The sequence below is a fragment of the Glycine max genome, chromosome 10 (assembly GCF_000004515.6).
Source record: "Glycine max cultivar Williams 82 chromosome 10, Glycine_max_v4.0, whole genome shotgun sequence".
NCBI lineage: Eukaryota > Viridiplantae > Streptophyta > Magnoliopsida > Fabales > Fabaceae > Glycine > Glycine max.
The window spans coordinates 21,556,853-21,579,207 of NC_038246.2; the positions used below are offsets into that span (position 1 = coordinate 21,556,853).

The 22,355-nt window shown below is 33.0% G+C and overlaps 1 protein-coding gene across 1 annotated transcript; it reads left to right on the plus strand.

Moving 5' to 3' along the window:
* Positions 1-5,873: 5,873 nt before the first annotated feature.
* LOC100794037 (zinc finger AN1 and C2H2 domain-containing stress-associated protein 16) lies at positions 5,874-12,019 on the plus strand. Its single transcript, XM_003535855.5, has 2 exons — positions 5,874-6,168; positions 11,115-12,019. Exons 1-2 carry the CDS (start codon positions 6,070-6,072, stop codon positions 11,850-11,852), a joined length of 837 nt encoding a protein of 278 aa, XP_003535903.1. The 5' UTR covers positions 5,874-6,069; the 3' UTR covers positions 11,853-12,019.
* Positions 12,020-22,355: the final 10,336 nt, after the last annotated feature.

The window sequence follows — 22,355 nt, forward strand, 5'->3', positions numbered from 1 at the left end:
AACTGCTAGAGGTCATCTGCTAACTCATATGGCAGATAATCTGTTTGATCTTTTCATTAATCAAAAGTCTGCGAAAACAATATGGGACACTCTGCTGAAACGTTACGGCGATGACGATGCTGGAAGAAAGAAATATGTGGCTAATGTGCTTCTAGAAAAATTTCCACCTTCGTGGAGTGACTACCGCAACCAACTGAAACACAAGAAGAGGGACTTGTCACTTCAAGAATTAATAAATCATATGAAGACAGAGGAGGCCAACCGACTTAAAAATAAGCATGTTTTACATTCTGTAAATTCAGTTAATGCTAATGTTGTTGAGTTTGCTGATCAATACAGGTCAAAAGGAAAAGAAAAATGATTTCAGAAAAAAGGACAAAAGAAAACACACACTAATATCAACAAAGGTGTTAACAAGATTCAGAAAAGAAAGGGTGAGTGCTATGTTTGTGGCAAAACAGGTCATAAAGCTTATGAGTGCAAACTGAGGAAGGGACAACAATCTAACAACTCGAAACCTGCTGCACCACATGCTCCTCAAGCACATCTAGCAGAAAATGAAGAAGTGATAGCTGCTGTGGTAGTGGAGGCAAACATGGTCGACAACAAGGTGGACTGGATTCTAGATACCGGTGCTTCTAAACACTTATGCGCCAACAAAGAGCTTTTTCACCAGATTGAGGATGCTGATGACGGAGAATGTGTTTTCATGGGAAATTCAGCTACAGCTGGAGTGCTTGGTAAAGGAAAGATTCTCTTTAAACTTACTTCTGGAAAAACATTATCTTTGAGTGATGTTTTGTATGTTCCCTCTCTGCGTAGGAACCTAATTTCTGGTAGTTGTCTAAATAGAGCTGGATTAAAATTGGTTTTTGAAGCTGACAAAGTAGTAATAACTAGAAATGATGAACGCTATGTTATTAAGTTCTGGTATGTCTACCCAAATGTGGGGGGAAGCCATTTTGTCGGCCTGTTATATACTAAATAGAGTTCCCCATAAACGACTAGATAAAACTCCCTATGAATTATGGAAAGGATTTGCGCCAAATTTAAATTTTTTAAAAGTATGGGGATGTCTTGCTAAGGTAGCTCTACCAGATTTCAAGAGGACTAATGTAGGTACCAAAACTTTTGATTGTGTGTTTATTGGATATGCTCAAAATAGTGCTGCTTATAGGTTCTTGCGTTTGAATGATAATTCTATTTGTGAATCTAGAAATGCAGAATTTTTTGAACAAGAATTTCCTTTAACAAAACATGTTAATGAATTGATTTCTTCTTGTAATACTACTTCAGTGCCTTTACATTTGCGTACTTCTTCCTCTGTAACAAATGAACAAGTTAATGAACCTAGAAGAAGTAAAAGGAAGAGAATAGAAAGTAGTTTTGGACCAGATTTTGTTACTGCCTTCGTGGTTGAAAACAATGATGTCGATAAAATAAATGATGTTTTTGTATCTACTTTTCTCATTGAGGAAGATCCTAAAACTTATAATGAGGTTGTAACTTCCATTGATGCCAATTTTTGGAAAGAGGCAATTAATAGTGAATTAGATTCTATCATGTCTAATCATACTTGGGATTTAGTTGACTTACCTAAGGGAAGTAAACCAATTAGATGCAAATGGATTTTTAGAAAGAAATTAAGAACTGATGGAACCATTGATAAATTTAAGGCTAGATTAGTAGTTGTTGGTTACACACAAAAGAAAGAAATTGACTATTTTGATACATATTCTCCTGTTACTAAAATTTCCACAATTCGTTCTCTTGTTGCTTTAGCTGCTATTCATGGACTTATAGTGCATCAAATGGATGTAAAGACAGCTTTTCTTAATGGTGACTTGAGAGAGGAAATTTATGTGGAACAACCTGAGGGCTATGTGATTCAAGGTCAAGAGAACAAAATGTGTAAGTTGAGAAAATCATTATATGGCCTTAAACAGGCTCCCAAACAATGGTATGAAAAATTTGACCAAACTTTGGTAAGTGATGGTTATATTGTGAATTCATCTGACACTTGTGTTTACTCTAAATTGTTTGGACAAGAATGTGTGATAATATGTTTATATGTTGATGACATGTTAATTTTCGGTACTAATGTGACTGTAGTGGAAAAGACCAAATTATTCTTATCTTCTCATTTTGATATGAAAGATCTAGGAGAAGCTGATGTGATTCTTGGAGTTAAAATGAGAAAAAGTGATAATGGTTTTTCCTTGTGTCAGTCACATTATATTGAAAAGATACTTAAAAAATTTAACTGTTATGATGAATTACCTGTGAGAACTCCTTATGATCCTAGCATACATCTTAAGAAAAACAATGGTTCTAGTGTTTCACAAACTGAATATGCTAAAATCATAGGGAGTGTTATGTTTCTCATGAATTGTACTAGACCTGACATAGCATATGCTGTGAGTAGACTAAGCAGATATACTCACAATCCAGGTAATGAACATTGGACTGCACTTCGTCGCTTACTCAGGTATCTTAAAGGTACTATGGATTGGTGTTTGCATTTTTATAAATTTCCTGCTGTGTTAGAAGGATTTTGTGATGCAAATTGGGTTACTGATAATGATGAAGTAAGTTCCACTAGTGGATATGTTTTTACTTTAGGTGGAGGTGCCATATCATGGAAGTCTTCCAAGCAAACTTGTATAGCACGTTCAACTATGGAATCAGAATTTATTGCTCTTGATTTAGCAGGTCAAGAAGCTGAATGGTTGAGAAACTTGTTGGCAGATGTGCCATTGTGGGGGAAACGGTCTATACCAGTTTCTCTTCATTGTGACTCTGAAGCAGCTATTGGAATTGCTAAGAACAGTGTTTATAATGGAAAAAGGAGACACATACGCATTAGACACAGTTCAGTCAGAGAATTGTTAAAAAATGGTGTGATCTCATTACAGTTTGTTAGATCAGAGAACAACTTGGCAGATCCGTTCACTAAAGGTCTAACAAAGAAAGTTGTACTTGAATCGTCGAGGGGGATGGGGCTTAAGCCTTTGTGTTGAGGAAAGTATGGTGGATACCATCAATGGTCAAACGAAACCATATGATTACTCTATTGTATTACATTTCTCATCTCCATGACATGTGGTAATACATTGTGGATAGGTTGAACTTTTAGTTCTTAATGAGTGCATAGCCTTAATTATTAGGTGGTCCATATGAATTGGACTTGATGGACTCACCGCTTGTTATTTTGAAAGATGAGAATTTTTTGCTCTTAATGAATCCATAGTCTCTTTGGTGGTGCTTTTGAGACGCACTTGATGGATTCAACTTCGTGAGAGTGAAGGTGGGCCGCCTTCTATGAAAGAATTAGGCTTTCTTTCTAGAGCTCTCATTAGTATCCAAGGTGTGCGCATGGCCACTAAAAGCGCTGGTTTGTAATATCGCGGAAATCACAAATATTAGAGAAATACATGTGTTGTAAGGGTCTCATTTGAAAACTTGGTAGTTCAAGAGTAATTCACTACCTAGACACAATTGTTGCCTTACTTCACTATGTATCAATTCAATCATTATGATATTGATACTTAAATGTTACTCTCTCTTTTGCCCAGAAATTGTTTTTTTTTTTCCAGCTTTACCATTGGTGGGGGATTGTTGGACAATGGCAAACTGAAGCCACAATTGTTTCATTGTGATGTCCCACATCGGAAATATAATATTCCTTTTCTTTATTCCCAAATTTCCTAACTGATTTTAAACAGTTTTGATTGTTATTCTTTTAACAAATATTTCCTTTTATTTAATGCTCTTGATTAGCTATAAACCAAATAGCATAACCTCCACTTTATTAGCAATTCTTTAACGGTCAATTTGTTAAATGTGTAGCTAATAATTATGATTTGTGGACAGGAAAAGAGAAAGACGTTTTTCATTGGTTTTGCTATTAAAAAGAGGACTGTCATAGTCTTGCACAGGCAGAAAATAATTTTCAATTCTTTTCTTATTATCTACTTCTAAAATTCTGGGCAATTGTTCTGTGATTTCCATAGCCTAAGGCCACGAGTGCACGTGTTCATAGGCTCGTTGTGTTAACCTTGGGGAGCAGTCGGCAAACTAGATTGCATCAAGGTCTAGCCAAATTTTACTTTCAAGGCAGTGTTTTTTCACGGCACAACAAACCTCCGATCTGTGTTATATTTTTCTGTTTTGTACTTCTGACTTCAAGTTTTTTCCAACAATCACAAACTCAATGGATTCTCAAGTTACAAAGTGTTCTGACTTTTAAAAAGAATTTCAATAACACAAAGGATTTCAGCTCATCAAAAAATAATAAAACAAAAAATATGCAAAAAAGTTAACAACAACATATAAAAAATAATATTATTTTTAGTTTAAAGAAAACGTAAAGATAGATAGTTAAAAAAGAAAAATATAAATAAAAGGCATTAAAAAAATAAAAACAAATATTTTTTTTAAAACTCAGTCTAGAGAAAAAAAAGCAATTTCTAAACTCAGTTAAAAAAACACGTTTAGTTGGAGAATCGATTTTTGTAATAAGTTTTTTTTTTAACCTTAGTTCAGAGAAAAGAATCGATTTCTAAAATAAGGCAAAATTAAAAAAAAAAAAACATTGTTCACCTTGAAAAATCAATTTTTCGTGAATCGGTTTCTCAACGTGAATAATGTTTTATATAATTTGTGTAAACAATTTTACATTTGTATTATTTGAGCAACTAATTATTTTATTTATATTATGTGTAAAAAATCTAAAAGAGTAAGAGTTACTTTCTATTCCGGCCATGTATTTTTTTTAATTTTTATAAGTAACTAATTTAACTATTAGAGTTATTTTTTATCTTTGATTTTTAATCTAATACTTAAAAGTAACTTGCTAGAACGGTTAAATTAAAAGAAAATAAAGGATATGAGTAATTCTTTAAAAGTTAGTGTTGGAATTTAAAAAATATATTATCTACTGATTCTAAATCATTTGATATAAAATTGATTATATTTAACAATATAGTAATAAATGATCGAATAATAGTATATAAACTTTTACAATATTAATATACTTTGATTAAATTTTAATGCTAAATTTATTTATTTATACAAGAGAATAGTAAATGAAACTATAAAATTGTTTATTACATATAATAATTTTGTTATATTTTATAATAATTGATTTAAAATAAATAATATATGAATTAATAGTATAAATAATTTTTATATTATTATTCAATGATCAAATTAATTTTTTAGTTATTAATTTATTATTTTAATTTAATTTAGTCTTTTAATATTTTTTTAGTTCAATTAGATTTTTTAATTTTTTAAAAGATTTAATTTAATTTTTATGGTTGATTCCACCTAAAGCGGTAAGTCTGTGAAGAAAAGCTAAGGTGAAAATCATATAAAACAAAATTAATTTCTAGTTTCCATATAATAAAATAAAATATATATTTCATCTTCTATAAAAATATTTGAATTTCATCTCTTAAAAGTTTAAGTATATTTTTAATTTCATTGAAATGTTATTTTTTTTGACTCGAGATAAGATTCAAATATTTTAATCTAGTTGTATGTTTTATTTTACTTTTTATATGCATAATTAATAAAAAAATTATTACATTTTACATCAATTATATATATAAAATTAACTTAAAAAATATCATATAAATATCAGTTATGCGTGTCAAAAAATAATTATTATAGTTATGAATTTAACTGAACATCTAGCTAAAAAATTATATATTTTAATTTTGAAACAATAAAAAACATATTAGAAATTATGAAAGAATGAATTTTAGATATTTTTATATTCACGAAGATTAAAAGTATATTTTAGAAAAAAAAATCAAAAAAGAAATTACACATATTTAAATAACTTAGATTGTGATGATTTCATCTCGTGGGTGGAGCGTGCGAAGGGAGAGGGGGTCAGTCAAGGTCAGCATAGAAAGACTCCCTCTCAGTTCCGACGAGGCGGCGACTCTGCATTCCCACCCACCTAACTTCTCTCTCTTTCTCTCTCTAGGGTTTCGCCATTTATCCCTAATTAAGCTAATTTCAATTTCATTTTTAAGGCTGTGTTTGAAAGTGTGTTCAATGGGTACTCCGGAATTCCCAGATCTGGGAAAGCACTGTGCTGTCTCGGATTGCAAGCTCATCGATTTCTTGCCCTTCACCTGCGATTGCTGCGACCAGGTTCTTCCATTTTCCTCTCTCAATCTCAATCTCCATTATACCCCCAAACATGCGATTTTGTTAATTAAAATACTCCTAAAGTTGTAATTTGCTAAAGTGATTATATCATCATGAAAAATGGGACATAGACTATTCATCAAGTAGTATGAATAAAATTGTTCCTTTAATTTTTAATAACCTTTTGCGCTTGATCTGTAACATCATATCAACTTTGATTGCATAGTTAGTAGCTAATTGGGCGAGAATCTCTTTTCCCAGTAGTAGAAATTTACACAAATTTGTAGGAACTAAAACGACGAAAATGAGTTACTTTTGAAATGATAAGCTATGGAAGGATGGGTTTATTTTTATTTTTGTGTTGAAGTGGGGATGGGAAGTTGGTTAGTTGTTGTACTTGTACTAACCAACTTAGGTGCATAATAAAACAATACAAGAAAATTGTAGAGATGGCTTCGAGAATTTGGAATGACGATAAAAATAGTTATAAACTTCTTTTTTTAGGTTAAAAGTAGTTATAAACTTCTTTTTTTAGGTTAAAAGTAGTTATAAACTAATGGTGCTTGAAATCGCATTTTTTGGCCACACTTATGCATAAAGCTATATATACTAGCATGTAGAAAACGTGCATATTTTTGTGTGTTGACTTTTAATCCAAACACCTATCAAGAGATAAGGAGAGTGGTTGATAAGAGTGGGAGACCAAAACGATGGGAATGATTGGCTCCTTATTGTTTAAGCTTATGGTTATTTTTAGGATAAAACAGGTGAAGTTTTTTAGGTGTTGTTTTCAGACTGATATTGAAGTTTCACTTTACCTCTGTAACTAATGCCAAGTGCCAACCATTACTTGCTGGCTACTAATGTGAAACCCCAATTATAATGTGAGAATGACACCAAAAGCACTTAAGGAATTGCATCTTGGTATTGCTCTTATTTTTATTTCCACAAGCCTCAAAGTCCACTATATAGAAGTATCACCAAAGTATATATATTTAGGTGTGAAAGGCTGTTTTAATGTTTTAAACCATTGTTGTTAAACCCTTGAGTTAACTCATAAGACTCTTATGAGTTTACTATTCTAGTTAGCATGTTGACTCATTGTCAAACTCTTTTGTATGTAAACACATGTAAACTCATTAAAACCGTGTAAACTCTTGAGTCAAGAAGCGAGTCAACATTTGAAATCAAATGTAATTTTTCCTCCATTGACCCCACAACAATGTTTTTAATGACGGATGACGGTTCATGGCGGAAAGCCAACAATCCACCGTAAAAATATGACGGATAGTGTAGCAGCAAATGACGGACGTCATGGCGGACAAAAAAAATAAAAAATAAATATATATATGTATATAGATATATATATATATATATATACACACACACACACACACACAAATAAATATTAACAAAACAATAGATAAAAAATAAATATAAATAAAAAATTAAAAAAACAATGGATTACATTCAAATAAACTAAAAGAGTTTCATGAGTTCACATAATAACCAACACCAAATAAACTCATTCAAGAGTTCAAAATAACAAAAGGATAATAGCATAATGCAAAGTGCAAAGTAAAGGTTGAGGCTCTAATCATCTTCTTCAATTCCAACATAATCCTCTTCGTTGTTATCATAAGGTAGTGGAGTATCTCCCTCACCCTTTTCTCCATCAGACGCCTCAAAATTAATCATGATTTCTTCTTCTTCAGATTCAAGTTCAATATCCTCAAACTCTAGATCCTCATTATTTTCTTGGACTGCTTTTTGCTTCCTTGATGAAAATCCAACAACCATTGTCCATTTTTTAGAAGTGTGGGCAGCAGCCGCAGTAGGACCCATCACTTGTTGGTTGCTTTCTTTCCCTTTTTTTCCACCTAGTATACATCCTACACTCTCCAACCCCCGAAGCCTCATACACAGTTGCCCAATTTAGTGCATCATCATCTTCAAATACTAAATCATTTCCAGCATCATTATCATCATCTTCATCCATCTCTCCCACAAGCAATTCATTGCACACATCAATATCATTAAGAGAAATTGGATCAATTTCATCTCTTGCATTATATCTTTGCTTCTATTGTTGGTTGTATTTGACAAACACCAAATCACACAACTTCTTGTGCTCAAGCCTATTTCTTTTTTGGAAGGAATCTACAACATAACAAATAAATCTTGATCTCAATATCAAATACACTCCAAATAAAACTTGACCATCAAAATTAAATAAGAATTAAAAAGCATAGTTAGAGTTTTGTCACTATTACTTGCTCAAATACACTCCAATTTCTTTCACATCCTGAAGTACTGCAAGTCAAACTCAAAATTTTAATAGCTAGTTTATGCAAATTTGGAGTTTGTGACCCAAACATTCGCCACCAATATACTACAATACCAACCAAGAGCATAACTTAGAATTCTGAATTGTAACATTAATACGTAAAAAAAATAGTATAATATTAGTATTTGTCATTTGGTAAAAGTTTCTTACTAGGAGAATGAATTTTCCTTTGAGCCATTGCAAACTTAGAACCAAAGTGTTCAGCACCAATCTTGTAAAGATGCAACATAGTTAGAATTTTCTGTTGCACATCAAATTGTGGAACCAACTTCTTAATGCAATCAGTGTTGTCATAAAAGAACTCTGGATTTAAGAAGTGGGCAGCTGCATGCAATGGTCTATGAAGTTGACAATTTCATCTTTTATCAATGATTGCAAACACATCTTTGTACTTGCTTTCGTTGTTGTTGAAAGACTTGATAATTGTTTCTTTTGCCTTGTCCATTGCTTCATAAATATAGCCCATGGCTGGTTTCCTTTCACCATCCACAAGACGAAGCACTTTGACAAGTGGAGCCATGACTTTAAGAGTGTAAACCACACTATTCCAAAAAGAAGGCATGAGCACTACCTTTGCAGCTTCTTTCCCCTTAGGCTCCTTAGATAACTTGTTTAAGATCCATTCATCAGAAATAAACATCTTTCTAATATTAGCTTTCTCTTTGTGGAGCCTTTCCAAGGTTAGATAAGAAGTGGAAAATCTAGTAATAGCATGTCTCACCAATTCCCTCTTGTTTGCACAATTTCTCAACAAGCTTAATGTACTAGAATGGGCATAGATAAACCCAACTAGATTAATTGCCCTTCTAATTGTCTTCTTTATCAAGGGAAGCTTCCCAATGTCTTCAACCATCCAATCAATACAATGGGCTGCACAAGGAGTCCAATAAATATGTTTCCTTTTGTCCTCTAACAACTTACCCGCTAAAACATGGTTGCTCCCATTATCAGTTACAACTTGAATAACGTTCTCTTCTCCAACTTCCTCCACAATAGCATCAAGCAACTCAAAAAGTTTTTCACCTGTCTTCACAAAATCAGAGTCATCAACAGACTTCAAAAACATTGTACCAGCTTGAGAGTTAACCAAAAAATTAATGATGCATCTTTGTTTCTGATCAGTCCATGCATTGGACATAATAGTACAACCATACTTGACCCATTGCTCCCTGTGGCCTTTCATCAAATTTTCAGTGTATTCAATTTCCTTCTTCAGAAGTGGAACTCCGATGTCATGATAGCTTGGAATGGACAAATGTGGCCCATATTGACCAATGACTACAACCATATTCTCAAAGCTTTTCAATTTAATGAGGTTGAATGACAAACCAGCTTGATATCAAAAGCGAGCAATATATTGATGCACCTTCAAATACTTCATTCTTATCCATTGACTCTCTTATATTCATTTGCCTCAACATCTCCATTTTTCTCTGATTGATTGCATTTTCGGGATGAAATGGAGAAAAGCATCGGGGGTGTTATGTGATGCAAAGGTACCGATCAAGCTAAAGGGAAAATTTTATCGGACTGCGGTAAGACCGGCGATTTTGTACGGAACAGAATGTTGGGCGGTCAAGAGCTAACATGAGAATAAAGTAGGTGTAGCGGAGATGAGGATGTTGCGGTGGATGTGTGGTAAGACTCGACAGGATAAAATTAAAAACGAAGCTATTAGAGGGAGAGTTGGAGTAGCGCCTATTGTAGAGAAGATGGTGGAAAATAGACTTAGGTGGTTTGGGCATGTAGAGAGAAGACCGGTAGACTCTGTAGTGAGGAGAGTAGACCAGATGGAGAGAAGACAAACAATTCGAGGCAGAGGAAGACCCAAAAAGACTATAAGAGAGGTTATAAAAAAGGATCTCGAAATTAATGGTTTGGATAGAAGTATGGTACTTGATAGAACATTATGGCGAAAGTTGATCCATGTAGCCGACCCCACCTAGTGGGATAAGGCGTTGTTGTTGTTGTTGTTGATTGCATTTTCGGGATTCTTACAAAACCATAGTGAAAATTTTCGGGATTCTTACAAAACCATAAAAAAATTTCTTCAAATCTATTGTTCTATTTGTATTTGATTTTATCAGAATTCTGAACCATTGATTTTTCAATCAATGTTTGTTAGTGCAATTTATTTTCTAATTTCTAAAGTGAATCTTCACTTTAGAGGAGCCAAATTCGTCATTTATAGGTTGATTTTTAATATAACTCTTTATACTATGTAAACTCTTATGAATTTATGAGTCTAGTTTGCAGAAGTTCCACAAGTTTTTGTAATCTCTTAAGTTTGGCTATCTTGTTTTAAACTTCTAAATATTGGAACTGCACTAAAAACTTTTGTACCCCTCAAAAGTCAATTTTGGGTAAAGCTCCGCCACTGTTTATGATTTTCAGTTTTGGTTATGTATTAATCATTTTTATTTAATTCTGGTAAGCACTTACACTTCTTGGGTTCATGCAAGAAACAATATTCTGATTAGTGATTTTGCCTGATGACATTCTGGGAATTTGTCTAGGTATGGAATTATGGATTAGTATTGTACCTCTGTTCAGTTTAAAAGCTTTTTGTTTGGCCTAACTATATCAGCCAAATCTATTGCAGGTGTATTGTTTGGACCACAGAAGTTATAATAAACATCAGTGTACAAAAGCTGACAAGCAAGATGTCACAGTAGTTATATGTCCACTTTGTGCCAAAGGAGTTCGCCTAGTTCCTGATCAAGATCCAAACATAACTTGGGAGAATCATGTCAACACCGAGTGCGACCCATCGAATTATGAGAAAGTCACAAAGAAGAAAAAATGCCCTGTCCCTGGGTGCAGAGTGATATTAGTATTCTCAAACACAATTAAGTGCAGGGACTGCACAGTAGAGCATTGTTTAAAGCATCGGTTTGGACCTGATCATAAATGTCCTGGTCCCACAAAGGTGGAATCAAGTTTTTCATTCATGAATCTTTTGAATGGGAGTAAAAAGCAGGAGTCCAAACCCAAGTCAAGTGCAACCTCATGGAGTACAAGCTTTCTTAATGCGGCTTCTAACGTTCGAGCTTCGGCTGAGGCTGGTGTGTCAAAGTTAAGTTCCTGGCAGACAGCAAGGGGTGGGGTTGGACAGAGCCATAGCAGTGGTCAAGTGGAGCAATGCCCTCAGTGTGGTGCTAAGTTTTCCTCAGTTACTACTTTGGTTGACCATGTGCAAAAAGTTCATGAAAGGAGTCGCAACCGATCTGGAGCAAAGGTTACAATTGATGTTTGTCCAAAGTGTAGTAGAGGATTTCGAGATCCGGTGGCCCTAGTGGAACATGTTGAGAGGGATCACGGTGGAAGTTCTAGATCATAGGTACGAGTTGCTATTGTTATTGAATGAATTTTAACTTGAAGAAATTGCATATTTTTGCTATAAATAGTCTGGAGGAATATAGTGTTTATAAACATGAATTTAATTGGAATACATCGAGAGTGTAAACATTGTCATTCAATCATGTGGTAAAAATTGTAAATTGTTGACTTTTCTTGTAATTACTTTAAAAGTCATATTTAAGGTGATTTCTAAAATCTAATTCATTGATAGATGATATTATAAAAATCTTTACACATTGTATATCAAAATTAAACATTCATGTGCCCGATCTTGCAGCACCTAAAGTGTGAATATGAATTTGAAGTTTTTTTATTTATTTATTAAATGTCTATGTCACCGATGGACTGATAACATTGTTTAATTACTCTGTATTTTTCCTGTATTTCTCTGAAAGATTATTCTTTCATGCTTTGAATCACACGGACTGCTTCAATCGACACTTCATCAGCTTCGGAAAAGGCCAGACCTGCAGGAATTGATGAAAAATAAAATAAACACATTTTATAAGGATTAAAATGAAAAAAAATACAGGTATTTAAGTCTTGAATCAATAGTGCTACTTAACTTGCGTTGGTCTTACTTGTAGAAATATCTAATTTCTCGTTATGAAATTAGAATGAAAATGCATGGTCTCCAGTTCCGGTTTAAACTCAATCTGTTTATTTGGAAGCTGTGGCGGACCTACATCGAGCCATATAAGGGCCCATGTCTCCACTCAATTTCAAACATTTTACTATTATTGTATTAAATTGTCTGTCAAAATAAAAAGTATTAAATTGTCGTTTAAGTTTCACCATCTTCAACTTAGTCTTCATATTTTTGGGAAATAAGAGATACTTCTTATATATTAAATCCAATTATCTAGTATAAATGTATAATTTATTAAAATTAAGAAAAGTGATTAATTTAATTGATAGTAATAATTTTTTTTAAATTTATAACTTTTTTTTAAAATTATTTTTGTCATTAATACTTGTCTATCCTAATAGTTTATCTATAAAGCCTAGATACAAGATACGATACGGATACGATACGACATAGATACAGAGATACGATAAATTTTTAAAATTAAAGATATGATATGTCTTGGATACGTTAATAAAATATATAAAAAGTTATATATAGTTTCAGATTTTTTTTTCTAGAACAGTTAGATTTTTTATTGGAATAGCTTCAAATTCATATTAAAAAATAAAACATGAAAAATCAGGACATAATGTCAATGTTGCCTAGACTAGAAAATGATATGAAGCTTAAGATTTAGAATTTTGATATGAAGCTGCATGTTCAAAACAGAGGTAAAAATATGAAAAATGTGAACACAAAAGGAAGCAATTCATGGAAAAAAAAAGCAAGAACAAAGTAAAAAAAAAAAACAAAGGATACACAACAGAAAAACTTATTTCAGAAATAGAATTTAGAAACCAAATCATTATCATGTCATGATTTTAAATTGCATTTCATAACACTGATAACAACAATTGTACCTCCATTCCATTACAACATAGTAGTATACATAATATATAGTTAATCAAGTAATCTAATATAAATTTGCCAAATTCATGACAAGATAGCCAATTTATCCACTTGATTCATTCCACCTTGTAGCTCAATTCAGCAGCAAGTCATTACTTGATACATATTCAATTCACAATTAATTCAGCCCCATATGATACATATTCAGCTTTGTAAAACAACAAATAACATAAATCACCATCAAATCAAGAAAACCTAAGGTTTATAACATGAGCAATAGCTACACCATTAACACCCAAATGGAAAACAAACATGAATAAAGGATCCAATGCTATGGAAAACAAACATGAATAAAGGATCCAATGCTATGTTGGTTACATCTCCTGTCACTAGACAAAACCAGAGAAAGAATCATTAGAATCAGAAAATGACAGGATATTGCAAACTCAATGAGTACCAACTAAATCTAATTTTTGACAGGATATTTTCACCTATGTCTGACCAGAAAATGATACCTTCATGTGATATTAATTCTTTTAATTTAGAATTCATAGTTGGACCTCCTTCCAAGCAATCACTCTTCTCTTCTATAGGACAGACTCCATTAAGGGTGTCATCCTCAACCACAAAAGAGATAGTGACACTGACAAATTGTGAGACTATAATAGCATATCAATTAGTCAACAAAAACAAACAAATTGTGAGATTGAATCACATCAAACGCCTGTAATACTTTGATCATTCATTCATTTGTCATTAATTTATAGCTTTCATATAATGATCACAATTTACAAAAAGACATACTTGTGATCATAAGCAAAAAATACCGTTTCTACCCTATTTCACATAAAAAAATACAGCTTTCATATAAGTATTGGCTTTATACAATAGCCTATATCAAAGTATCATTACTAGTTAGAAATTACTAAATTATTGTCAAACTCTAATTGTTTCATTTTCTTCTCTTCCATTGCCATCATCTAAGAAAAGCATAGCTTCTAAATCTGGCTCATCAAGAGATAAATTTGCCATTTCAAGAACTCCAGCATTATCATCAAGTGGATCATGTACATCTCCATTAATGTCCCACAATATTGTCTCTCCTTTTTTATACCCTTCCTCTTTTCTAGACAAAAGCCTAAGATTAAAGTGCACAACAACCAAATCTTCAGCCCTCTTTGGATCCATTTTGTTTCTCTTCAAAGAATGAATAAATGAGTATGTACTCCAATTCCTCTCACAGCATGAGGAAGAACATGGCTGCACTAGAAGCTTTAAAGCAACCTTTTGGAGTATAGGTGTAGAGGATCCATGCATCACCCACCAAGTTTTTGGATCTAATGCCCATCTATCCTCAATTGAATCAAATGAATCAAAGTCACCCGCACAAGATGAGAATTTAGAGAATTCTTCATAAACTTTTGACCTAACATTAACATGTGGAAAATATCTCTTAAGACATTTATTCCTTTGGCTAGAAAGTTCATCATCTCTATGAGGAGGAACACTATTTGGAACCTCATTAAGCCAATTATCACTATAGTACCTATAAAAAAAATATATGTATACATTTTAGTCATACTATGGTTGAGAAAGAGCTAAGCTAAGCCATACACATTATTGAAAAATTGATATAAAAATATTACCTTGGATTTAGAAATGAGCTAAGCAATTAAGTGGATTACAACTCTTACTCCACCTAGAATTAAGTATTTCATGAATAACTTCAAAGAAACTAGAAACTTCATTTTCTAGCACTTCATCATGCCTATAGATGGTTGTCTTCACCTTTTCTATCATAGAATCCCACATTTCATACACTAAGTGAAGATTAGAAGCATCGGTGTCACATATTCTAATCATGCTATATATAGGATCCTTGAAAGAAAGGATGTAATCAACTTTATCCCACCATATATCATTCAAAATCAACTCTTTTACATGTGTAGCTTTTCTGACATCATCTTCTCTATAACTATTCCATTGATCACTAATGACCATATTTTGCAAACAACGTTTCAACAATTTTAATCTCTTTAACATGACTATCATAGAGGCAAAACGAGTTTCAGCAATTGAAAGCAATTTAAGAGAAGAAAACTCATTAAATATTGCTAATCTCATTGAATGAGTCATGATGAAAACCTTGATAAAAGAAGCATCGCCAATTACTTCAGCAATCCAGCCACATTCATTGAAGACATTCTCATTAACATTAACATTCTTTGCAGCACAAATGTTTTTCACTCCAAGATTCAAAGTATGAACCACACAAGGGGTCCAAAAAATATTAGGAAATTCAGCTTCTATCAAATAACCTAGCTGCCTTACAAACAGGAGCATTATCAATTATGACTTGGACTACATTTTGTGGCCCTACCTCCTTGATTACATCCTTTAATAAGTCAAACATGTAATGTTTGTCCTTGTACTCCTTGGACCCATCAATGGCCTTTAAAAACATAGGTCCTTCTTCAGATATAGCCATGAAGTTTATCAAAGGTCTTCTTTGAGCATCTATCCAACCATCTGCAACCAATGTAACTCCTTTTAAACTCCACAAAGATTTGATAGGTTGAAGCAACCTTTCAATATGAGACCTCTCTTGTTGTAAAAGACTAGTTCTCAATGCGTTATAACTAGGAGGAAGAAACCCACTTAGATTACAGTTAGCAACAAATGAATAAGAACTAACAAAATGTGGATTTCTAGCAAGATGGAATGACAAGCCGACAGAATAAAAACATCTTTACTATCTCTGCTCTAAGATGATTCTTATCCTCAATATTAAACGCACTCTCTATATTGCTTGATTTTCTTCTTTTTGGTGGTAATGTTGGTGGTGTTGGAGTCCTTTTGTCAGTAGGTAAAGGAACATTCTTAGACTTTAATATGTTTTCAGCCTCTTCACAAACCCTCCTCAAATCAACCAAATATGCATCAGTAACTTTCGAACAAGTAGCAATCCCACTACCACAAATTCTGAGCAAATGTGCTTTAACCCTAGAGTATGAACTTTTGACAACTTTTTCACAAAAATTACAACTCCACAGCCTATTACCACCCCCATCTCATATCTTTTCCTTTATTGTAACAAATGACCACAGTGGAGCATGGTCATCTTGATATTTTGAAGATGCAAACATTTCTGTTATACGAGACATCTTTCACAGCACAACAAACACACCCACAAACAAGAAACAACAATGATGGGAACTGATGATGGCGAGAATCGACGACAACAAGAGTGCTTGCAGAACTGCCAATGAAGAGAGTTGTTGAAGAAGAACTCATTGTCAAGAAGGCGCCGTTGAAGATGGCTTGCAAAACCATCAACGAGGAAGAAGAACCATGTCGATGCGGAACATAATCACTTTGCAACTTTGTTTTCAGTTGTCACATAGTGTGGAGAAGAAAAGAAAATGGGTTTGAGCTTCATAAGCATGGAGAAGAAGAGAAGCAAATGGGTTTCGTGAAATAATAAAGCTTTTGCGTTTAAATCCAAGCCGTATTGGAGTCATATTGAAGCTGTGTCTAGCCTTAGGAAGCCGTATCTAAGCCGTATCTTGTATTTTAAAAAATAAAAATAAAATAAATTTTTTTTGGATACTCCTAGGATACTATCCGGCCGTATCCGTGGAGTATCGGTGTCGGATACGGGTGCGACACCGACACTTTTCCTTTTTTCACGTATCCGGACTTCACAGTAGTTTATCAATGGATTCTCTTTTTTCTTTTAAGGAAGGTTATTTCTAATCTAAAAATAATTAGGTCTTATAAAAAAATAAACATCATTTTAAATTTGGGTCTTTTAAATAAGAACAAAAGGAGTATTGTTTGATTCTAAATATCCAAAATTGTTGGTCCGTGACAAAAAAAAAAGCTTAAATTGTCATTTTAGTCTCCCTAATTTTTTAAATTCATGCTTTTGGTCCCTTAGGTTTTAATGTAACATTTGGTAGTTTTAAAAAATTGTGATTTTGTTATTAACAAATAATTCTAATTAATTGAGTTATTAAATTAATTATAAATTAATGAAAATCATTAATTATTAAAAATTAAATAAAAAATTATTTATCTTAATTTTTTACACTTCTCATTTCTCCGCATACATCTCTTCTTCTATCTTCACCACTGCATGCAACTCCAGTGACACTAACACCACATTAGAATTAATAGTCTTTTATTAAAAAAATTTAATGATTAAGAATTTTTATTTAATTTAATATCTCTAATAATCATAATTATCAGTTAATAATTTATTCGGAGAATAAAAATAAAAAATTATAAAATTAGGGAGACTAAATGTTACAATTAAAAATCAAGAAAATCAAAATCATAGATTTAAAAAAAAATAAGAGGACTAAAATTGAAATTCAACCAAAAAAACAATTGTTGGTCCGTCTCTGTATGGAATTTATATAACGCTAGGTTGTATTGTTGACGGACCTCAAAGAAAGGAAGACGAAGGAGTGAATAATAGAAGATATAGAAGGAAAAAAAAACTGTATTATTTCTAAACCATCAGTGGGAAACATGTTACATGAACACCATATTTTCTTTTTGGTCGAAGGAACTTAGATTAAAAGTCCAAAGGTAGCCGTATCCAAAGGAGATTTCAGATCCCAAAGAGAGCAATACAACTATGCACTATATGATAAACTATAGTCTAATCAATTCAAATTAACAGGTAACAACATTAATTTCTTGGAACTGCATCGAACCCTTTTAGCAAATCTGACCTAAATCCTAACATTTTTAACCAAATAGATTTTTATAAAAAAAGTTTTAGTCTAGTTTATTTATTAAAAAAGTTTAGCCTAACCTAACCTTGATATAAACTAAGTTATAGGCTTTTCTCAACGCCTTAACCTATTTCTATTCCTAAGGATCCATTTGAAAGGAGTGAAAATAGAAAGAATTTTTTTTTTCTTCAAGTCAACTTTTCTTTCCTTTTAGTTTTTTTTTAATTTAAATTTTAAAGATGTGAGTATTATGTGTTTGGGAAACTGACCAGGGTGTAATTCAAAGATGAAAAGCATATCACCAAGAGAATTCTAGATTGTGTGCATACTTATTTGTGGGGTCCTACTAGATATTCATCGTTGGGTGGTTCTCACTATTTTGTGACCTTCATTGATGATTTTTCTCACAAGGTTTGGGTGTACTTCATGAAACAAAAATCTAAAGTCTTTGAGAAATTTAAATTGTGGAAGGCTGAGGTGGAGAACTAGGCAGGCATAAAGATCAAGTACTTGAGGTTTGATAATGGCATGTCATACATGTGACACCCTCTATCCTCACAAATATAAATAAATAATAAAAGGAAATAAAATCATATAGAATTTATTTAAATTTTATTAAACATAATAATAAAACGAAAGAAAACCAGGCGAAATTAATTTTTTTAAAACACATTTAATTTAAATCAATTCAAAAGGGTAAAAGGTTCACATCCACTTAGTGAAATCATAGTGGAAATTGTTCAAATAAAAGATAAAGTTATTCCGGCTCAAGACAAAGTCATTCATTCTGAATAAATATAAAAAAAATAAAATAGAAAACATAACACAATTATATCATTCACGAAATTATAACATATGAAGTAAAATCCTATGCCTTGATGTCACACTTATCAAAGCATATCCCTATCACCGGCTAAGTCTCTCCATCTCTAGCATGGAACTCATCACATGCTCGCTCACTTGAAACAAAATGGCAATCAGCCCAAACACAAACACACACCAAGAGTGAGTTATCACATTTCTAAATAAAATACGGATAAATAAAAGCATAAGCAAAAATACATTATACAACTATTTATAACATAACTCAACTTAATTCAATACAAGTTATTTTAACACTTTATCATTTAAATTTCATTTTTCAATCACCCATCACATGACCCATGAATCACACACTCAATCAAGGCATAACAACACTCACCGATTTCATAATAAACAATTCATATGCGTTATGCACAAATTATACTAAGACTCAAGCCTAGATGCAATGTGATATCATGCCAGTGAAAAACCACACTAGGGTGCTTAGAAGTACATAACAAGACACACCATACAATGGGTATGTCAGGTGATTCTCACTAAGTAAAATCATGAGGTGACCAGTCAGGGTTACTCTGTTTTGCGAGAATGCTCCAACCACATGGGATCAACATAGGCTTAAAGGAGCACTCAAACCGAGTGTCTTTACCCCTAAGGCCTAGACTCCAATCAGTTTGGGCCTCACCTTCCTGATTCAGGTCCAACCCCTAAAATAATTTTTGCATGCAGAAATTCTTTATGAATTATACAATATCCACGACCTCACACTTATATTTCAAACACATTAAACAAGTTGCGCTACAGTTTAACCCTTCAAGATCCTAACTAGAAATCCTACACTTTTCCTTTAACACTGCGCATAAAAACTTTTCTCAAGCTAAACACTGGTTGGATTATTGTATAACTCATAGCTCACAAGACAAGTAATATCACTTCAAGTATTAATCACACACGCATTCACAACCATATCTCATGTCTATAATTTAACATCTCACAATTTAACTAATTACAAAGTATACTTAACAATTAGATAAAAATATATAATAATAATAACATAACATATCTAACTTCAAGACTTATTAACAAATATATATAACATACCACTGTACAATTACATGCAATACTATATATATATATATATATATATATATAATTAATAATAACAGTAATCATAAACGTATCATTGGATAAATATTATATATATAAGTACATAAAAAGGATTAAACACATTAATATAATGTGTTAAATTGTAGTACAATGTGTTAAAGGTGTTTGAAAATAAATGTGAGATTGTAGGTATTATTAATTCATGAGCAGTGTCTGCGCGCAAAAGTTGTTTTAGGGGTTAGATCTGAATCAAGAAGGTAAGACCCTAACAGATTCTTTAGAGTCTAGGCCTTGGGGGTAAATACACTCGATTTAAGTGCTCCTTTAAGCTTATGTTGATTCCATATGGTTGGAGTATTCTCGCAAAATAGAGTGACCATGACTAGTCACCTTATGATTTTAGTTAGTGAGAGTGACATGATAAACCCATTGTGTGGCATGTCTTGTTATGTACTCCTAGGCGCCCAGGTGTTGTTTTTCACTGACATGGTACCACATTGCATATAGGCTTGAATATTAGTATAATTGTTGCATAACACTTGTGAATTGTTTATTATGGAATTGGTGAGTGTTGTTACTTCTTGAGTCAAGTGTGTGATTCACGTGTAATGTGATGGGTAATTGAAAAATAAATTTTAAATGATAATGTGGTGAAGTGACGTGGATTGTATTAAATGGAGCTATGTGATAAATATTTCCATGATGTATTAAATGGAGCTATTTGATAAATATTTCCAGAAATGTGATAACTCACTCTCGGTGTGTGTTTGTGGTTGGGCTAAATACCATTTTATTTCAGGCGAGCCAGCCTATGATGATGATCATGTTGGGGATGGAGAGGCTTGACCTTTCTCAGGGAAATGCTTTGATAGATGTGACATCGGGGCATGGGGCTTTTAAATCACATGTTATAATTTCATGAACTATGTAGTTGTTTTATGATTTCCGCTATCAGCTGAATTCCTTTTCATAAACTTGGACAACGTGTTTTGAGCCGAGAAAATTCGATTTCCTTATTTGGGCTAGTTTTATTTCGATACTTGAGAAGTGGATGTGAACCTTTTACCCTTGAAAATGTTTTTATATACTATGTGTTTAATGAGCTTTTAATTAGTTCCGCATTTATATTTCGTTTATTACATATATGTGTGCGGGGTAGAGGGTATCACATGTTCCAAAGGTGTAAAGGATTCAAGTTTTGGGATATAGTTTCCAAGAAGATGGTGATCAACAAGGATACAATGCTTGATGAGTAGTCCATGTTACCCAGGTAGATGAGACAACTAATATAGCTCCATGTAGAGCTTGTAGGCCTTGGATCTTCTTCGTCAATGAAGTTCTTTGCTTCTTGAAGATCAATGACAACGGAATGGAGAAGGAGGAAAAGTGATTGGAGACGTCACTTCAAGGATAAGATAAGTCAAGAACAAGCTCACCACCATAGGAAGCCATGGATAAGAGCTTGAAGGTAGGAGAAGATAAGTGGAGGGAGAGGGAGAGAGGGGAATGAAATTTTGAGACAGAGAAGATAGAGAATGAGGTATAAACTTTGAAGTCTAATTTCTCAAATGATCAAAGTTGCAAAATGCACACACAAGTCCTTTATTCAAAGCCTAAGTGTCACATAAAATTGAAGGGAAATTTGAATTTCTATTCAAATTTCATTTGAATTTGAATTTAAATTTGTGGAGCCAAAATTTCACTAATTATGATTAGTGAGTGTCAGCTATGGTTTATCCCACTAATCCAAGATTCTCCACTAAGTGTACTTAAGAGTCACGAGGCATGTAAAGTATGAAGGACATGCACAAAGTGTGACTATATGATGTGGCAATGAGGTGTAGCAAGCAAATGTTCATCTCCCCCTTAGGTTGGTTCAAAATTTAATTGGATTGAGCTTCTCCAAATTTAATTAAATTTCTCTCCCAACACACACATCAAATAGTTCACTTAATGCATGTGAAATTATAAAACTACTCCTAATACAAAAACTAGTCTAGGTGCCCTAAAATACAAGGGTTGAAAAATCCTACATGACTAGGGTACCTAAACTTGTGGGGTACCTTTCCTACACTATGAAGCCCTAAATACAAGGCCCAAAAAAATAATGAAACCCTAATCTAATATGTACAAAGATAAGTGGACTCATACTTACTTAGCCTATGGGCCCAAAATCTATCCTAAGGCTCATGAGAATCCTATGACTTTCTCCTTCATCCCTAGTCCAATTTTCTTGGAGTCTCTTGGCCATGGCTCTGGTGATGGGTCCCCTCCTTGGAAAGATTGCATCACAACTATGCCAGTGTCTGGTGGAGCTTCCTCTAGCTCCATGAAG